This window comes from Marmota marmota, unplaced genomic scaffold (genome assembly GCF_001458135.2).
Source record: "Marmota marmota marmota unplaced genomic scaffold, marMar, whole genome shotgun sequence".
In the NCBI taxonomy this organism is placed as follows: Eukaryota; Metazoa; Chordata; class Mammalia; order Rodentia; family Sciuridae; genus Marmota; species Marmota marmota.
Genome location: NW_026000021.1, coordinates 4,016,090 through 4,035,676, shown reverse-complemented (window position 1 = coordinate 4,035,676; position 19,587 = coordinate 4,016,090). Strand labels below are relative to the sequence as shown.

The 19,587-nt window shown below is 33.1% G+C and overlaps 1 protein-coding gene across 2 annotated transcripts in view; it reads left to right on the top strand.

Moving 5' to 3' along the window:
- Positions 1-19,587, top strand: part of Dpp10 (dipeptidyl peptidase like 10) — a 1,278,687-nt gene that overhangs the window by 1,161,475 nt on the left and 97,625 nt on the right. For both annotated transcript variants that reach the window (XM_015501723.2, XM_015501724.2), the window contains exon 8: positions 19,052-19,172. In XM_015501723.2, the coding sequence (XP_015357209.1) occupies positions 19,052-19,172 (121 nt within the window). The remainder of the gene's footprint in view (positions 1-19,051; positions 19,173-19,587) is intronic.

The window sequence follows — 19,587 nt, the reverse complement described above, 5'->3', positions numbered from 1 at the left end:
CATGCACAATTCAATGCACTCAACACTTTGGACAGTTCCGGCTAAGTAAACCACTTGAATGGAATAGTGATGTAGATAATATGCAGTGGAAGTTCCTAAACAGCCTCTTTCCATTTCACTGGAGCTTTTGCATATCTGTTACCTTAAGTTTGACTCCTCAGGATTGTCCTACAGTGATGATAAGAGCGAAGTCATCTGCAGTCTAAACAAAAACTTGAGAAGAATAATATTATAATGACATCTTTTGTAAGAAGTGAACCACTTTACACAATCCCTGGGGTAAAAATAAAAGAAAAAAAATACCTATAATTAGGAAGCATTTAGTGTTTTAGTGATTTGCTGTGTTTTGTTAAGTGGCATGCAACTCCCTGAGGGAACTGTGTTCTGCAGTACTGTCAGGATTCTTCACGTCAGAAATAACTCCAGATATCTATCACTTTGATGATGTGATACAGCAGAGATCTATAAAAATGTGAAAAGAAAGTCCACTAATAAGGTTATCATAATAAGCCACATCTGAAGAAGTGATTTCTAAGGAAGATAGAGTAAAATAGTCTCAGAGCTAAGGAAGGATTGAGAGCAAATATACTTTGTAGTGGAAAAACATAAAGATATAGGCAAACTGAAAATCTTAGTTGAGAATTTTTAAATTTCTTGTACAGTAAAAGATGCAACATGTAGGAAAATAAGTAAGAATATAAAATATTTGATCAATATAGCCAACTTGATCTGCATGATGTTTATTGAAACCTATACTTAGCAATTACAGAATACAGGGCACTTTCAAGAGCACACACCAGACCATAAAATATGTTTCATCAATAGGAAAATATTGCAATCATACAGAATATACTCTTTGACCACAAAGAAATGAATATGTAAATTTAGTAAAGCATGAATTTTATATACACACAATTTTTATTCAATTAAGAATATACCATATAATAATACAGGTTGACTAAAAATTTGAAATATGAATTTATCCTGTAAATATGTTGCTCCTCTGCCTAAAGATGTGCAACAAGACAAATCATTGCAAAATTTTTATAATTTTAAAACAGAAAGTAGTAAACAATTTAAGTAATCAATATGGTCCTGGTAAAAATAAATGTAGAGCAAATATACTTTGTAGGAAATTTGTTTTTTTAAGTAAAATAGTAAATATATGAATTTATTTTACTTAAAAACCAAACCAAACAAAAAATCCTGGCAGATTTATTTGTTTCTGATGTGCTTTAGAATGAAACTAGAACTAAGAAATTATATTAAAAATTGGTACCCAAATCTGAATTTTTCCAAAATAATCTTAATAACTGTATTTTATGTCTCAACATAGAACTGGAACATGGGCAGGAAGATATTTAGGACTAGATGTTCATTGAAGAGAAACAAATCGCATACACCTATTTCTTTGATTTCTCCTTTGTTATCCAAACTCATATTCTCCCAAAAGAACTTTCTTCTGGAAAGAATTTACCATCTTCAAGCCAGGTACATGGCTGTTACATAAAGTCATTGGAAACATAAAGACATATATCTACTGATAATTCAGATTTTAAGTTGATTCTTAGAACTAGAATTACCCTTAGATTTAAGCCTTTATCACTTTTTTGAAATTGTGACTTTTTTTCTGATAACAAGAAATTCAATTGGAAAAAAAAGTGAAGAAAAATATTATACACGAAATATGATAAATTATGTGCTGGAAAACAAATAAAGTTCTAATTCAGAGCTGTCACCAATTAAAAGAATCTTGACCAAATTTGAAAAAATGGTTTCTCAACCCTGATATCAGAGAGTAATTGCTAACATTCTAACCTTCATGCAAATTTAGCTATGATAACTGAATAAAGTATTATTTTTAACAAAAGCAAAACAATTCCCTAAGGTCTGGGCAACTATACAAAACGAGGCAAATTTTGGAAGGGAGTAAAATTGACAAGTAAGTGATTGACAGTATATGAGTTCTTCCTTCTATGTTTTTTTGCTTTGATTTTATCCTAAGGACACTATAGCTGAGGCAGAAACAGGGTAGGAAGAGCTGATTCTCAGACAGGGAAACCCACTGTCTCTTCAGCAAAAATGAGCTGTCAAGCTCTGAGTAGCTGACCATGAGGCAGCACAGAAATGTATCTATTCTTTCATATATACATAAGATATTAAGAAGAACACAATGGTTATTTGTATACATGCTGAATATCTAAAATTAAAAAAAATAACTATATGGGGTTAAGAGAAGGATAGGAATGACAGAACAATTAGAGATAAACATTATTCAATATGGAAAAAGAGACCATTACAAAGGACAAAAGACAGGGCCCCAGGGAACAGTGAGAAAACTACAAAACACCTGATATATGGTAACTGGAGAGAAGGGAGAAGGAAAAATATTTTAAGAAATGATAGTCCAAAATTCTGGAATTTAATGAGATAAAGTTTGTATTCAAGTATCAATTGAGCATGAACCGCAAATACAGTAAGTTCACAGAGAGTCACTCAGAGTCAAGAAAGAGACAGGCTGTTGAATATTAAATATAAATTGACAAAGTCAGTGTGGCCAGAGAAACCTCACAAATAGAACTCGGGAGGACAACTAGAAAGACTGTGGTGTTCTCATTAGTAACCATGTAAAATCAAAATGAAACAAAGACAATCTCTGATTCAAGAAAAGTAAAGGTCCATGCTACAAGAATTGCTTTTGGAACATTTTCTGGGTTCTTTCATTTCTGAAGACCTGAATTTCCCTTTCATATCAATATAAAGAAAAATGATAGCAGAAGGAAACTCAGATCTTCAGGAATGAGGAACACAGAAAATAGTATATATCCCAGTAAATATTAAGAAACTTTTGTTTTTTCTTTTAATTTCTGTTTAAAATATATTAGTGTTAAAAGTAAAAGTGATGATATGATTTGGAGGCCTATAATATATATAGGTGTAATGCTATTGTCAATGATAACAATAAAAATGTCATCAATTTTTAAGTTGAAAAATTATACATTCACAACATTTCTATATTTTACGTGATCTTATTTTCCTGAATGATAATTTGCTTAAACAAGGCACTTCGGGTTGTTAGATGACTATAAAACATTAGGTTGTCTAGTAAATAACTTCAGAATTCAGGGCATATGGTAGTTTATCTTCATTAAACAACAATAGATAGAATCATGTATTCATAATGCTCATCTTGTTGTTGACATTTTTATTCTCCATACATTTGAAAAAATTGAAACAAGTTATTATGAACTTGCCTCCTAGATGACTAAGGATATAAAATTGTTTCAACTTTTTTCCTAGAATATTTTGAACTTTTGAAAATGTTGGTACATTTTGTTCATATTCCTAAAATTTAAAATGTATTATCTTGGTAACTAATCTAGTTTTAATTATTCAGGTAATAAAATATTTATTAAGTAGTTCAGTTCTCCTGGTACCTTGTGTTACTCCCAAAGATCATGACCTTCAAAAATATAGTTAATAAAATATGGATGATATTTCCTGTAAATGGAAAAAAAAAACAGGCACTTGATTTTGTAAAGAATAAGAAGTTTGTTTTTAGAAATCTGTAATGTGTTAGCTACCCCGGTGATTTCTGTTGGAGTGAAATTAAGGAATTTATAAAGCATTTGAAATCCAGAAGGAGAAGGTGGTAAGTCAAAAGAAGCACTCTGGGCCATCAACATTTGGGAGGTGCATGCATGTAATTTCAGTAACTCGGGAGGCTGAGGCAGGAGGTTCATAAACTGGAGGCCAGCCACAGCAAATTAGTGAGGCCCTTTCTCAAAATAAAATATTACAAATGGCTGGAGATGTAGCTCAATATAAAAGTGCCCCTGGGTTCAATTCCTAGAACTGATAATAATAAACAATACTTTTAGCAAAATTTCAATAGTCATTTCATAGTAAAATGCAGATAAACCTAGACATATTCATGTTTTTATTGGAGAAAAGCAGTTAACTCTTGGAATCTTGGTTTCCTTACTTAAGAGTTTAAAATGATGTCCATCTATTTGGAGAAAAAAAAAGAGAGATTTTACAAAGGAAAAAAAGTTATTTGCAAAGAATATTCAAGTGGATTTGATATATACTTTTAGGAAATCTAAAAGATAAGATATATGAGGGATACACTGAGGAAGAATGGGGTTGGCATAGTGGACCTAGCATTCTATCATGGCTATATATTTGCTGGGATTATAAATTAAGTAACTCTGGATTTCTAGAAATCTTAGAGTGCAGTTAAAGGTGACTCTAGCAGGTGTCCATAGGTTGGGATTGAGTACAGAGAGATTGCTTCTGTCAGAGTCCACTGAAGTGATAGTCCCTCTAGTACAGATTTGAAGTGCCAACCATTTATATGTACAGGTATGAAAAAGTTGCCAAGTTCATAAATAAAATAGATAGAAAATATTTTCTGTGGAATTTTATTAGAACATGGCCATGTGAGGAGACCCAGAAGATAAAGTCATCTGAATTACCTTCTTCAAAATGAGTTTTATTATTAGTACTGTAATTTGCTGACATGGGGTTGACCCACATCTTGTAACAGTGTTATACAAATTGAAAGCTCTGAAAAGAATTCCTTCTTAAGGTTTCAAGTAGGGACTGGGGATGTGGCTCAAGCGGTAGCGCGCTCACCTGGCATGCGTGCGGCCCGGGTTCGATCCTCAGCACCACATACAAACAAAGATGTTGTGTCCACCAAAAAAAACTAAAAAATAAATATTAAAAAAAAAAGGTTTCAAGTAAACATAGTTTGTTATTATTAAAGAAACAGGATATATTTTTAAATACTTTTTAAAGATTATTCCCTGGAAAATTTAACCTAAAAATTTTCTGATTTTATTTTTTAAATCATGGCTTAATCCATTTAAAAATGTCATATCTTGAATCTCAAAAATTTTACATTAAAGTAGAAAAGTTTTGAGACATCCTGAATTGAAAAGAAAAAAATAAAAAAGAAACTTTTCTTTTTAAGTTGTTTTCCCTTAGACCAAGGGTCAGCAAACATTTCCTATAAAGGAGCAGATTGTAAATATTTTTGGCTTTTCAGCATAAGACATAGAAAGAATCAATATTATGCAAGGACTTATATAACAAGACCCAAAGCAAATTGTCACAAAATTTTATTGTGATAATTCAAAAGAAAATACTTAAGTATAGTAATTTGTAATGCAAGTCTACAAATAAAAGGAATAGCATTCCTTTCTTTGTTAATTGCAAATATATGTTCTCAATGCTCAAACCAATTATAAATATTGGTCTGCAAAAACCATTTTTAGCTTGTGGACCATAAAAAAGCATGTGTAGACTGGATTTTGCCTATGAACCATAGTTTGGTGAACCCTGCTTAAGACTATATATGTAGGGCTGGGAATGTGTAGCTCAAGTGGTAATGCGTTCACCTGGCATGCTCAGGGTGCTGGGTTCGATCCTCAGCACCACATAAAATAAAATAAAGATGTTGTGTCCACGGAAAACTGAAAAATAAATATTAAAAATTCTCTCTCTCTTCTCTCTCTCTCTCTCAAAAAAAAGACTATATATATTATATGAGTGAATATATGTTTTTGTATAATTAGAACAATATTTTAGAAAATTTCTCCTTTACAATGAAGAGTGCAAGAATGATAAGGTTGATAGGCATGGATCTCATATAAGAAGGACTTATTTGTATGGAGTAGAAAGGTTATGGTCTAAAGAAACAACAGGGAACAATGAGCACCTTGAGTTATGACGTGGTAAGCAGTAATTACTATAGAGGATCTTTGAAAAATGCTGTCCTCAAGGGAGAGCCAAGGTTCCGTTATGGTAAAGGGGGAAAAGGAACCCTCAGAAGAGAAATTGAGAGTAGAGTGAAGTTGGTTGGTGTGGAGTGCTGGAGTTAGAGTGCACAGTGAAAAGGTATGGCAGGTGAGATGGTAAAGAGCCAAGGAGCACTGAGCGTTGTTATTGGGACAATAACATGGAGTGGGATCTGGTGATAATCAGTACTGTAATCTGTTGGCAATAAGTATTGTAATCTGTCATGCAAACTGGAATAAGTGGCATGGGAGATTTACTTGAGATAGTTTGCCCTGTGGTAAGGGGGCATAGTTAAGCAATGATAGGATCCACCAAAGTTCCATGTTCTTTGGTAGTTGCTGCACTTTGAATGTGTCCCCATAAAAGCACGTGTTAAAACTGAATTCACAATGCAACCCTGTTGGGAAGTGGGGCCTAAAGGGAGGTGGTTAGGGAAGGAGGGCAAAGGAATCACTGGCCTTATATCTAGTCTAGTTTCCTTGTAGAATAGGAGGTCAGCTCCTTTTCACACGTGTCCTCTTACACTTCTGCCTTCCAATAGCAAGAAGGCCCTTTTCAGCCCCTTGATCTTAGATTTCTCAACCTTTAGAACCATAAGGAGTAAATGATTCTCACTTAATAAATCACTCAGTCTGTAGTATTCTATGAGAGCAGCACAAAGTAAACTATAGGCCAAATGCTATAACAAGACATCATATTGTTTGTGATGAGCATTCTATATAGCAGACTTCATGGACTGGTCACATCCATCCAGTACCCCACTGTTCATTTGTTCTGCAGTTTTATTTTATCTCTCCAAGAATTATGATGCAAAGTTATTAGTGAAGTCTGAGTTCAGACTTTCCCATAAAGTCATCTCGCCTGCTGTCGAAACATCTGCTTTTCTATTTCTATTAGTCTCCATCTTATCTGTTCTAGCTTTAAAGTACTATGCACATCAAGGGTAAGAAGCATACTCAACTCCCACCACAGGCTGATGTGAAAAACACTTAATTTTAACTGAGAGTAGAGGGAATTTGGTTGGTTGTGGAGTGGTGGTGTTAGAGTGCACATTGGAAAGCTACAGCAGGTGAGTTGGTAAACGACCAAGGAGCATTTACTGTTGTTATGGGTTATTCTTTACTATACTGTAACCTATAACATTAGGAAACACAAATGGGAAAGGGGTTTAGTGGTTTGGTTTGAGATCTTTCTGACTTAGTGGTTCATATTACAGTTTTGTTGAGATTCTACTAATTCATTTCTCTTTCTACTTCTCAATTAGAGCAGAGTGTGGAGAAAATATGTTTTTTTAACATTAGCTGAAAATAAAGTGATAAATTCTAAAATCATGAAAAATTGTTTTTTTCAAGGCACCTTATTAATATTTTTATCTTCAAAATTGGACTAATATTTTTCTAGTAAGTTTTTAGATGGATTTTTTTTTCTTCATAAAGATCATTTAAACCACAAAATGGATGATTGTTAAGACAGTTAACATTTATCGCCAATGCTTTTTTTTTGCAGAGTATTTTGAAATTTATTGCTTCAGAATTTTAATTTTCAAGTACAAGAACTTTTTTCTTTTATTATTATTAATTTTATTTGTTGCATTTAGTTGTACATGACTGCAGAATGCATTTCAATTCATCATACATAAATGGACTGCAATATTTCTCTGGTTGTACAGGGTGTAGAGATGCACCATTTGTGCAATCATACATGGACCTAGAGTAATATCTTTACCCTAGCTCCATTCCCTCTCAAACACACATCTGTTTTCCTTGTCCACTCTCTAGCTTTCTGTCTCGATCCTTTTATGATTGTGCATTTGAGACCAGAGATGATACTGCTGGTAAGAATAAGTCAGCATCGGGTCCTTGTTCCCCTGGTATTGAAGATTAAACACCCGATAAATGACAAGGCAACAGAAAAACGTTTTATTTAAAAGACAGCAGAGAGAGAGAGAGAGAGAGAGAGAGAGAGAGAGAGACTGACTACTCTGACTCCAAAGCTGTTGCCTGAGGAAGTGGGGGTGTCCTGCCCCTTTTAGCCTTTCTTTTCAAGTCCCCTTCTCCTCTTATCTTGCCTACATGGCCAAAAGGTGGGAAAGGAGCCTTCCAGTGGTGCCTCAGAGAAAGGCAGGAGAGGAGTACCCAGGAGGTATTCCATCAACAACTTCTTATTGGGAAAAACAATTCCCTGGAGGCAGGTAACCTTGGCAACAGGTTGGAGGAAAGGGAAGTGCTCTGGAGGTATTGGTATTTTATTTTCTTTTGAATCAGCCCCCATATTCCTAACCCAATCATTCATTATCTATACTCACTGTTCTTTTGCCCTGGCGTCAATTTCACGATCGAACCTTCTAGACCTGCCTTGCTTGCACTATATACTCCACTTAGAATAATGTTTACTTGCCCCCTGCTCAAAATAACTACTGGAATTTTTGGATCCAGTTATGATGTCATGTCTCATCTGAAGACTTTGCTGACACCTCCAACCCCAAATTCTGACCATCTCATACCATTTACTTAAATTCCAGTAACACTGAGCTTCACTAGATTATAGAAATACTATATTTTAAAATAAATCCATAAACTCTTTCATTATCTTTCTCATTATATTTGTGGATTGTTCAACCACAGGAGCTATGATATTCCTTGTTATCTTTGAGACATTGTGAACATTAAGCATTCAGTACAATTGTACATGAATGAATGAACCACATGAATGAATGAACCATCATGTCTCAAGACACCTCCCTCCCCCATACCATGCAATCTTCTCTCTTCTTTCATCTTAAAATTTCTTCATTGGTAAATTAAAAATACTTACCCCAAATAGTCATATGTATGTATTTCTTTGAACCAATGTGAAATTTGCCATATCACTTTGCATTACCGATTGACAGAAATGGTATTTCACCAGGGGTTTATACTTAACTCTTTTGTCCAATGTCACTTTTTCTGTCTTGTGTGTCCATGTCATATCCAAGGAAGAAGCAAATCAAACAACTGCATACAAAAATTAATGCATATTAAGGTTTTAAGATTGACCAAGACAGAATATAATATGGTGGATTGAAATATATGTTCTGAATAGAACACTTTTACTTAGAATTTCATCCAGAAGATTCTGATCTGTCTACTTTATGGAGCTCATGCCCCCATCCCTCACCCACCATATTGAACACTGTCACAGTGAAAGTACTGCCAGAAAAATTCTCATTTCTTGTTGTATTATATGAGTGCCAATGAAGACTAAATGCAGACATACCAGTAAATAATTTATTGTAAACAATCAACCATAAATTACTTAGGATCAGAAATTACTATTTTTAACACCATCTTATATGCTTGTATCCGCCAAATGATTTTAGAGTATATTTTGTTGCAAATATTCATACATCATAAGTATTTCTATTGTAACGGAGTAACTGAAGAACACTGGAGAGTTTACTGTACAGAATCTTACAGGGGAATGTATCCCAACTGCTTTTATTCTGGACTCCAAGTTATACTTAAATTTAAATGATTATCATCCTCACTTCCTTATTAGTTCAATCAATTTTAAGTTCATAAGAACATTAATGAGAATAAATAATTTAATTCTGGACATAGAGCTTTTATTACCAAGTTCATTTTCTATGGATATTTTACTTGTATTTAGTATTTTTGAAGGATATAGTAAAACAAAAAAATTGAGTGTTTCTGTTTTGCAATAAGAAAATGTATTTCTTCATTTGGGGCCAAGGATGTCTTGAAATTGCATGAAGAAGTAGTATAAAGAGTCTAGAGTTGTGGGGAAAATGTGCGTGGGAGATAGCCAAGCCTGGTTCCACCTTCTGCATTTTTCAATTTGTTTTCTTATCAGCATGCCTATAAACTGGAAAGTATTAGGCACAAAACCATTGATAAGCATATGAAAATTTCTTCCAGTCTCTCTCAACTCTCCTTCATGGAAACTCTTGAGTACTGCAATTTGAAATAAAATGAGTCACAATACAAATGTGAAAACAAATTATTTTAATCTTGGAGGCTAAAGTGCATATGCAGCATATTTTTCACTAATTTTTTGATGCATAAGAGGGAGGACAACTAGCTGGAAAGACTCTCAATATAAATGATAGTGAAGGACTTTCTTTACCATGAATGTATAAAGGTTAAATGGTTGCATGCCACTTGTTAATTAAGATTCTGAGAGTAGGCAACAGAAATGGACTCAGGCTCACATTAACAGAAAATGAACTCATTAAAACATATCTGAAAGCTTTCAGAACCAACGAGAAGGTTGGAATTCTATGACCAGAAAATGAACAGGAGCTATGAAGATCCAGGCATTTTTGAATGTGTTCTGGAGAATCTGATTAAGATACTGCAGCAAAATCTGTTAGGATGCTACAACTGATACTTAGACCTATGAACATTCACCTCTACCCTTGGAAAAGTGAGGCTCTCTGTGTATTATTCCCTCAAGATTCAGAGTCATGTGGAGGAATATGACCATAGGATGTTTCATCAAGCATGTATTTATATTGGTGACAAGTCTTCCCATCCATATTTTATTGCTCATCAATACTCAGGCAATATAAGGATCCTCTAAAATTGAAACACATTTCAGAGACTGAATCCCCAACAAAGAGAAAATGTACTCTATGCAGCTGATATAGAGAAACAGCATACCATCTTCAAATTCTTATGCTTCCTTCCAGGAAAACTGGGAAAGGAATATTCGATTCTAAGTTTTAATTACATATTTTATGATCAATTACTATTAGATCAAGTGATTAAAAAATCTGTGTACAGATATCCTGATTTTGTTTTTTTAAAAACTTATAGACCACTATGAAATACTAAATTCACTCCTTTTACAAATAAGAAAAGTAAGTTTCCATAGAGGGGAAGTGACTTTCTTGCCTCAGTACTACAAAAAGCCATTGACATTGCCAGGATCATATCACACCTCTCTCATAGAAATCTCGTTCTCAACAGGGCCACAAATAAATTTATCTTTTAGATAACAAAGTTGTCATTCTGAATAGCTAGCCCTGTCTAGTATATTCTTTTTCTATATTTTTATTCAATACTCCAAAATCTTACTTTAATTATATTTGTTTTCATGTCAAGTTATATTGTCATCACTCATGTAAAGTAGTACTATTTCTCCTGAATTAATTTATTGGTTCTATTTTTTCCACCATATCTACACTGATTTGCATATGCTTTCATTGGAAAGTCATATCATAAGTTTTTTTGTTTTTGTTTTTTTTGGATCCAAGGCTTAACACAATGCCTCATATGTAGAAGGTGACTGAAACTTATTTGGATTCCAATGAAGGGATAAAAGAAGGGAAACAGGCAAGACAAGGAAGTGGTGAAGGAAAAGTGAAAGAAGAAAGTGAGGAAGGGGAGTAATCAGACACACAAAGAGAAGACAGTACCATCATCTGGCACTGACACATACAGCAGTGCCCAAGGAACTTTTTAAATTAATAATAATGTTGATGACTTTATCTCCTATGGATTCCAGCTTATTTATTTGGACCCATAAATATGTGTATTAATGTTTTTAGTTATCAGGATGATCTATTAATCACAATGTTGTCTCTAAATGAGCTTTATAGTCTGATGTAGCCAAAAGACAATCTGCTATTACATTCATTGATTATAATTGATACTTTCACTGACTTTATTTTGGCATCTTAAGATATATGTCTCTTAAGATCTATATCTATATCTATATCTATAAACAAAGATATCTATATCTATATATCTATATCTATATATCTATATATCTATATCTATATCTATATCTATCTATCTATATATATATTATATATATATATATCTTTGTCTCTTAAGATATATATATCTTATGTATAAAAGATAAGGGTTTGGAACTGGAAAGTGACTTATGTAATTAAGAATTTAAGACAAATGGATATTTTTCACTTGCTGAAAATTGCATTATGTTCTGTAAAGGTTTTAAGAAATAAGAACTTTGAAAGGGCTTCCTGATATGAATAATTGCAAATGTCAAAGTATGAAAGTTCCCTGATAGTAATTCTATTTCTAGAATGTCAGATACTGATTCAAAGGTGACATGAATGATTTGAATGAGTTGTTTTATATCAGAGAGATGGTCCTGTAGCAGTATGAAAGCAGTCTTTATAACCAAGAGAGAGATTTATTTAAGGCCAAAATGTCAGATGTAATCAAATTATTTAACTTGTACTCATAACTTTATTTTGCACTATATTAATGGACATACAAAATTTATTATATCCCAGCAAGTTAAAGAAACAGAATGTTATGAAGAGTAAATTTGAATGCTACATAGTGGTTTTTAGTGAAAAACTGATAAAAATCTTTATGATAATATTTTGTAAGTATTAATATAAATTACATATTATATTTTTTGACTTCGTTTTAAATTTGTTTTAGCATACATGCTGTAAAGTAGACAGTGCTGGTCTTTATTAGCATTGACATGGTACCTGGAGAAGAAACAGAATATTGTTCACACCCAGAAAGCCTTTATTCTGCCTTCAACTAGACACTATTTCACTCAAAGGGTGATCACTATCCTGATTTTAAAATGATTATTAGCTCTCATAAGTAGTATACTAGGAGCATTTTATGTGTATACACACACACACACACACACAGGCACAGATACAGCAATCTGTCTACCCATTCACATACATTTCTCTTCGGCATGTTCCTTGGAATAGCATGGCTGGGTCATTCAGTTGCACATATGTTCTGCTTTGGTAAAAAACTATTAATAAAATTTATAAAGTATTTCTACCAATTGTTTCAAGTGCATGAGCATTTTTGTTATTTCTCATCATTAGCTACTCATTATGGAGTCTCTCTTTCATTTTATCATTCCAATACCCAAGTATTTGGCTTTTGTTTTTTTACTTTCTTTCATGTTATCAAGAACCTAAATTATATAAATCAAAATAAGGACTTTTTATTCATAGGATTTTACTTAAATTTTTAAAGAAATAATAATCCCTCAACTGTTTCCTAGGATGAAATTGTATGTAAATTGTATAAATTGCTTAGAGAGGATTTTTTTTTTCACTATTTGATGGGATCATCTCCTTTAAGGGTAAATGCTGTTAATATTTCAAGGATTTTTATTTATTAAAAAATTAAATATCTTATAACATCTTATGCATATAATAGAATTGAAGGAACCTTATCCTCATGTCAAGGAATTCTTATTCTTTGTTATAAAATTATATGTATATATGTATATATATATGTGTGTGTGCATACGTGTATGTGTGTGTGTGTGTGTGTGTATATATATATATATTCAAAATGTTTAATGTTATCTGTATGATGAAAACTCTTCATTTATTGAAAAATAATAGTGCTTGATCCCAATAATGTCTCTAAGTCAATACAGAATCTTCATATTTCTAATCATTTATTTCCACATTATTACATCAAGTTCACTTTAATAACAAATGCTTAGTTTATCATAGTATAATACATTCTTAAAGAAATTTTTAAGGTAGCATGATTAAAAATTAAAATCTGTTCCTTGTAAAACAAAAGATCAAAGGGTCCACACACATTTTTGGAGCCAGATTTGGGCCACTAAGGTTTGCACAAAAGGAAAGAACTGCAAATGATTTGAAGAATGGGCCATCAAGGCTAAAAGGAGCTGCAGTGATTGACTCTGTAGGGCAGAGAATAAAAGGATGCAAGTGAGTGAAACTAAAGCATGTGCTTCAGAACTCACCTTTTAAATGTAAGCACTTTAGACATAACATTAGGAATAATGACAGCATTTTACCAATCATTCTTCCCATTAAGCAGAATGTTTAAGAATTACCTTTCTGCCATCAGTCTCTCATTTTTCCATCCATTCTTTAATTGCCACCAATTATTTTACTAAATATTCCCCTAAAATTGATCATACCATGCACCTGCTCATAAACAATTTAAAGTCGTCAAATATTGAGAAACTTTGAGTTAGCATTCGAGCTTCTCTATGGTTTGGCACTAGTTAACCTTCAGATCAAGCATGGGTGTATAGATCCTCTACAACTTTTCTCCAAATATTTCTATATAGTCATTTTAGCCCATTCTGGTCTTTAGAATAGAGTTTCTTTCTTTCTAACTTTCTAAGCATATAGAATCAATCCTGTCCTTTATGCAATGCATATTTAGTATCTTTAAAAGTCATGAACCAAATCATTCATTCTGACCTCTGCCATTCATGACTCAACCTGGTAATTCTTGGATTTTGCTTCATTGAATTTAGAGGTTTACCTACCAGTCACATAAAATTATAGTCTTGAAGATAAGGAAGAAACATTGTAAATGTACATATATATGTACAATCCCAGGGATATTTAGTAAGGTACTTTCAAACAACAAATTACAAATTGGCTTTTAAAGGCTTGGAGAATTAAGTTAAATATTTAATATATGGAACATGATTATGCCAAGAAATTATTTAACTATGAATCAGTAGTTCTCACCTGGGGAGTGGTTTCAAGCCCCTCTTCCCTGCCAAGAAATATATGGAAATGTATGGGGACATCTTTGGTTATCCTGTCTGAGCAGAGGGAGTGCAACTGGCATCTTGTGTGGAAGCTGGATGTGCAGCTAAACATCCTATCATGCATGGAGCAGTCTTCCACAACAGAGAATTCTCTCATACTAAATGTTGTAGTTCTTAGTTTGAAAACTTTCCTATGTTAGGAAAACACCCTTCTTATCATCAGTTGTTTTTAAAATAATAACTATCATTCATGCAGCCCAAAGGCCAGATTAACTTCTATATTACTCATATATGAACTTCTGCAATTTATATACAAATATAAATGTGGTCACTAATCACCAGGAAATGCAAATCAAAATTAGAATGAGATAAGACCTCACAATTTTTAAGGATGGCTGTTATCCAAACAAACAACCAAACTCAAGCATTGGCTACCATGTAGGGAAATGGGTACACTTATAAATTGCTGGTGAGAATGAAGCTAGAGTAGTTTCTATAGAAAATTGTGTGAAATTTCTTCAAAAAATTTGAACTAAAACAACCTTGTCATCTACTAATTCTACTTCTTGGTATTTGCTCAAAAGAATTCAGGTAAGTATTTCAAAAGATATTAGCAATCCCATGTTTGTTGTACCACTATTTACCACAGCCAAAATATGGAAACAATCTAAATACCTATCAGTGGATAAATAGAGGAAAAGTGCTGTATACAACAATGGAATACTTTTGCTCTACCCTTATCAGCCATAGCTGTCATCTGGAATAATTTTTGATTGCAGTTTCCCCACCTGGGATGCAAATCACAGAAAAAGGCAATTCAAATACTACCCCCAATGCACTATAAGTTTACCGATTCTATGATGGCATTTATGGATAATTTTTAATGATTCATTTTCTAATTTTGGATGATCATGAAAATCACTCAAGTCAGTAAAGGTGAAGTAGCTTTTGAGTAGTATTTCTGATAAAATAGATTGAATAGCCAATGCTGTTTGTTGTTGTTGTTCTTTTAAGCTGGCTGAAAAAAGTTTGTGAGAGTGTGGCTGTGACAATCCATTTCCGCTGGTTGCATTAGTCACAGTAGACTCATTAACACTGTGCTTACTCAAGGTCTTTACATTTTCATGACTTTAATATCAATTGATCATTTCTTGTTTGTCCACCACATGTCACTTGTGTATGGAATGGAATAAGCCCAGTGTCTCTGCTTTAGTTTGGAGTTGAAGAGTCCCCCAAAGCTCATGTGTAAGATTATGCAAGAAAGTTTATAGGAAAAATGATTGGGTTATGAGAGTCTGAACCCAACCAGTGAATTAATCCCCTGATGATATGAATTGAGTGGTCACGAAAGATGGGTAGGGTATGGCTGAAAGAAGTGGTTTCCTGGGAGCTTTGAGTTATATAATTTTGTAATTTTGTATCTGGAGAGTGTAATCTCTCTCTGCTCTCTGATCATCATGTGAGCTGATTCCCTCTGCCACATTCTTCTGCCATGATGTCCTGCCTTACCTGAAGCCCCAAGGAAAGGGGCTGTCTGTCTATGTACTGAGACCTCTAAAACTATGAGCCCCAAATAAACTTTTCCATTTTTACAATAGTTCTGGTTGGGTCTTTTAGTCACAGCAGTGAAAAAGCTGACTAGAACAGCTTCCTCACGAAGTAACCCAGGCTGCTAGTGTTCTCAGCATGTGGAGCAGCTGCTGGTGTTGCAGGGGGAGGAAGACAAGGCAGTAAATTGAAAATTGGCTCTTAAAGCCTCCTTTCCTTCAGTAACACACATTGTGTCGATCTCTTGATGATGAGCAATATCGACTAGCATATCGATTAGAATAATTTCTTGGAACATGTATTACATATTTTCTGACAGAATAATTCAGCACATCGTACTTCAATTATCCTCCTGTTTCCTTTGGTGACTTCACAATTTTCAGTTATTTTGTGGGTAGATTAAGAGTATTGATTTTGAGAAACTGGATAGTTGGCATGCTTATAAATTTAAGACTTAATTGAGCAAATACCTATCTTTCTATCTGTTATGCTTTTTAGGTGGCTCATTGAAGGAATGAATTAATGGTATCAAAATATTTTGACAGTTTAATCAGTACCATTGGGATGTGTGACATTACTGTTTGTCATGTTTCCAGGGTGATTTAAGTCTAGTTGAAGCCCCATTTAATTTCATCAGAATGGAAAATAGGATCCAGTTTGATTTCATCAGAATGCCTGAGAAGTATCTGGGAATATGTGCAGTTCTCAAATTGTTAAGGTAGTGGTTAGAGTTTTTCATTAGGTGAAATAATACAATTCAGTGAAAAATCTTGTAATTGAAATGAGGTTAAAAATTATAAAGGTAGATTTTTTTTTTTATGAAAACAGCTACTATTTTTTGTTGCTGTTCTTGTCTACTGGGGACAAAAAGATTTTGTGGACAGTCTCTGGTAGTATAGCTTTTAGTGGGATGGCATTAAAATTCTGATTCCATATTGCTTGTTCTTTTACATTGGAGCAGATGTCAGTTTCATATGGATTCTGGATGTAATCCAATCTGTTCTTCAAATATAAATGTAATTACTGGTCAATAGTTTGGGATAATTTATACATCTGCTGAAGTCGTGGAGGTTTTATTAATTATTTTTGACTTAGAGTTCTTTCCCTCTGAAAAACTGAGGATTTTTGAATCATATTGCTTTGGGTGAAGTCACCTTCTTCCTAATAAAGTCTTGGGTTGAATAGTTGGGGGTTATGTGCAGTCATTACTCACAAGTGCTATTAGAGGGTTCGGATTTAGGGGGAAAAAAAGAGAGGTGGTTATCCCAAAGAAACTGTTTACACTTGTTTTTTTTTTAAGGACTGAAGAAGTTAATATGCAAAAGACTTATAGTTTAAGCTTTAATCAGCTAGAATAAAATTAGTGTATTTTTCCAGTTATCAGGGTTTAATTAATTAAATTCATTAAAGTCCTTAAAGTCATTAATTCAAACTTTCATCCAGTATTATGATACCTAATATTATTCTCAAACTTTTGCCTACATGTGATCTCTATTCTTTAATAAGAAGCTTATTTCCTGTTTTGTATTGTTACCTGAAAACTTTCTAACTGAAATGAAAACAATAAATATAATTGATTTAATCCTCCTTCCCCCTTGCACTGTGGCTGTTCTACTCCTAACACTAATGTGTATTTAACTGGCAAAATGTGAACTACTGGCCAGTTGTTGGGGATCATTTACAGATGGGCTGAAGTCACAGAGAATTTTATTTTGATTCAGAATGTAGAGCTTACAAAAAGCTCAGGATTTTGAACCAAGTTAATGTATGAGACCAGCCTTGATTTTAAGAATAGCCACATGTGTTTTATATTTTATATTCACTATCTCATTTACACTTCATAACAGATCTATATGGTATGTGTGAGACTTAACCACATTTTACAACTGAGGGGACTGCAGTTTACCAAGGTCAAGAAAATTATCAAGGTCACTAGATTTTAAATGTAGACTAGATGAGGGTAAAGTCCATGCTTTTATGCACCATGCTGTACCCTTCTGTTTTCGAGATATTTTATCTGTAGACTGATATTCTTACTTATAATAATAATTATTAACTAAATATACCCAATATTAAATGCTTGCCACATACCCAATATCAAAATAGAATATCAATGAGATTTTCTGTAAATACCAATTTGCTCTGTTACTATGCACACCCAGATTTGAAATCTAGGATCTAATAATTATTTAGACAGTTGTTTTAGAAGTGCTTGCATTTTCTCTAATTGCCATTTTGTGTATGATTCTATACCATGCTATTACATCTTTTTCCTTATTGGTGGAACATTTGATGCTAAAAGAAGTATGGCTTGCCCTGGACAATTTTTGACTCCCCTAATATATGAAAGAAACTTGGTTCTATGAAAGCTTATAACACAACATGGATCAGCACATTTGTTATTAAATACAATGTAAAGTGAATTACACATAATTTTATCCTGAATTATCAATAGCAAAATTAGGTCACTTTGCGTGAACACCATCATTCCTGTTTGGGGGCTGTTGTATTGATATTACTGAAGGAGACTCTATTCTGTGTTCAAATTAAAACTCTACCACTCTCAGGCACAAGTTCCTTATCATTGATATGCTATTTAAGAAAATGTTGGCAAAGAATATTGGTACATGGGTAAGTGCATTTCATGTGTAAGTTAAAAGGACTTTTATTATTTCTTATTATCAGTGAATCTGCAAGTCCAGCTGGATAGCTTCTGAAAGATTTTCTAAAGATATTTTTATTGACCCCCCCAAATGCATTTTTCTAACAGTAAAGACTCAAAATTGAAGCTTTTCCAACAGTCAGTTGGCTGTTACTAAAATGACATCTATTTCAGTTATTATTCTCTTGAGTATGCAAAATGTTACCTCACAGCCAAACCAATTTTGTGGTATGGGAGAAACATCATTAAGTAGATGAAATATTGTTGCTGAAAATAAGGATTTAAAAACATCAATATCAACTTCCATGTGATTTCAAAATGACAACTTGATATTGATATGATAGGAAAAGAAGTAGCCATTAACAATTGATTACAATACAAATATATGCATTAAATTTTTTTTTAAATGTTATAAGTAGGCAAATGACAAAACATTAATTCAGTCATCATTATATGATATGAAAGTTTAATAAAGACATCCTAACATGTTGGGGTTTTTTTTGTTTGTTCATATGTTTTCTGATCCAGATTTATATTTTTGAAAATAATATCTACTACCAACCTGATATAAAGAGCAGTTCGTTGCGACTTACATCCTCTGGAAAAGAAGGAATTATTTTTAATGGGATTGCTGACTGGTTATATGAAGGTGAGTTGAACAGATTTGGTTTCAAAAGAATACAAACGACATGTTGATAGAAAATCTAAAAGAAAAATCTATTCATACCAGAAACAATACATTTAGCACTATATCTTCTCATTTCCTCTCAAAATTGCCTTCATGCTTTCATCTTTTTATGTGTTTACATTTTGCCTGGTTGTAATTTAAATCTACTTATCTGAGTCCACATTGGTTATATGTTTGGAAGTGTATATATAAAATGCACATACAGACACACTTGGTCTCGGCTACACAAATTTTGTTGTTGATGATACTTAACCAACGAGAATGGATGGCTACCTCACAGCATTCTGGAATTAGATGCTTAATTTTTCAGATTCTCTGGAAAAGGAGAAACAAAAGCCTTTACCTGTGCAAAAAAAAAAAAAAAAAAAAAAAAAAA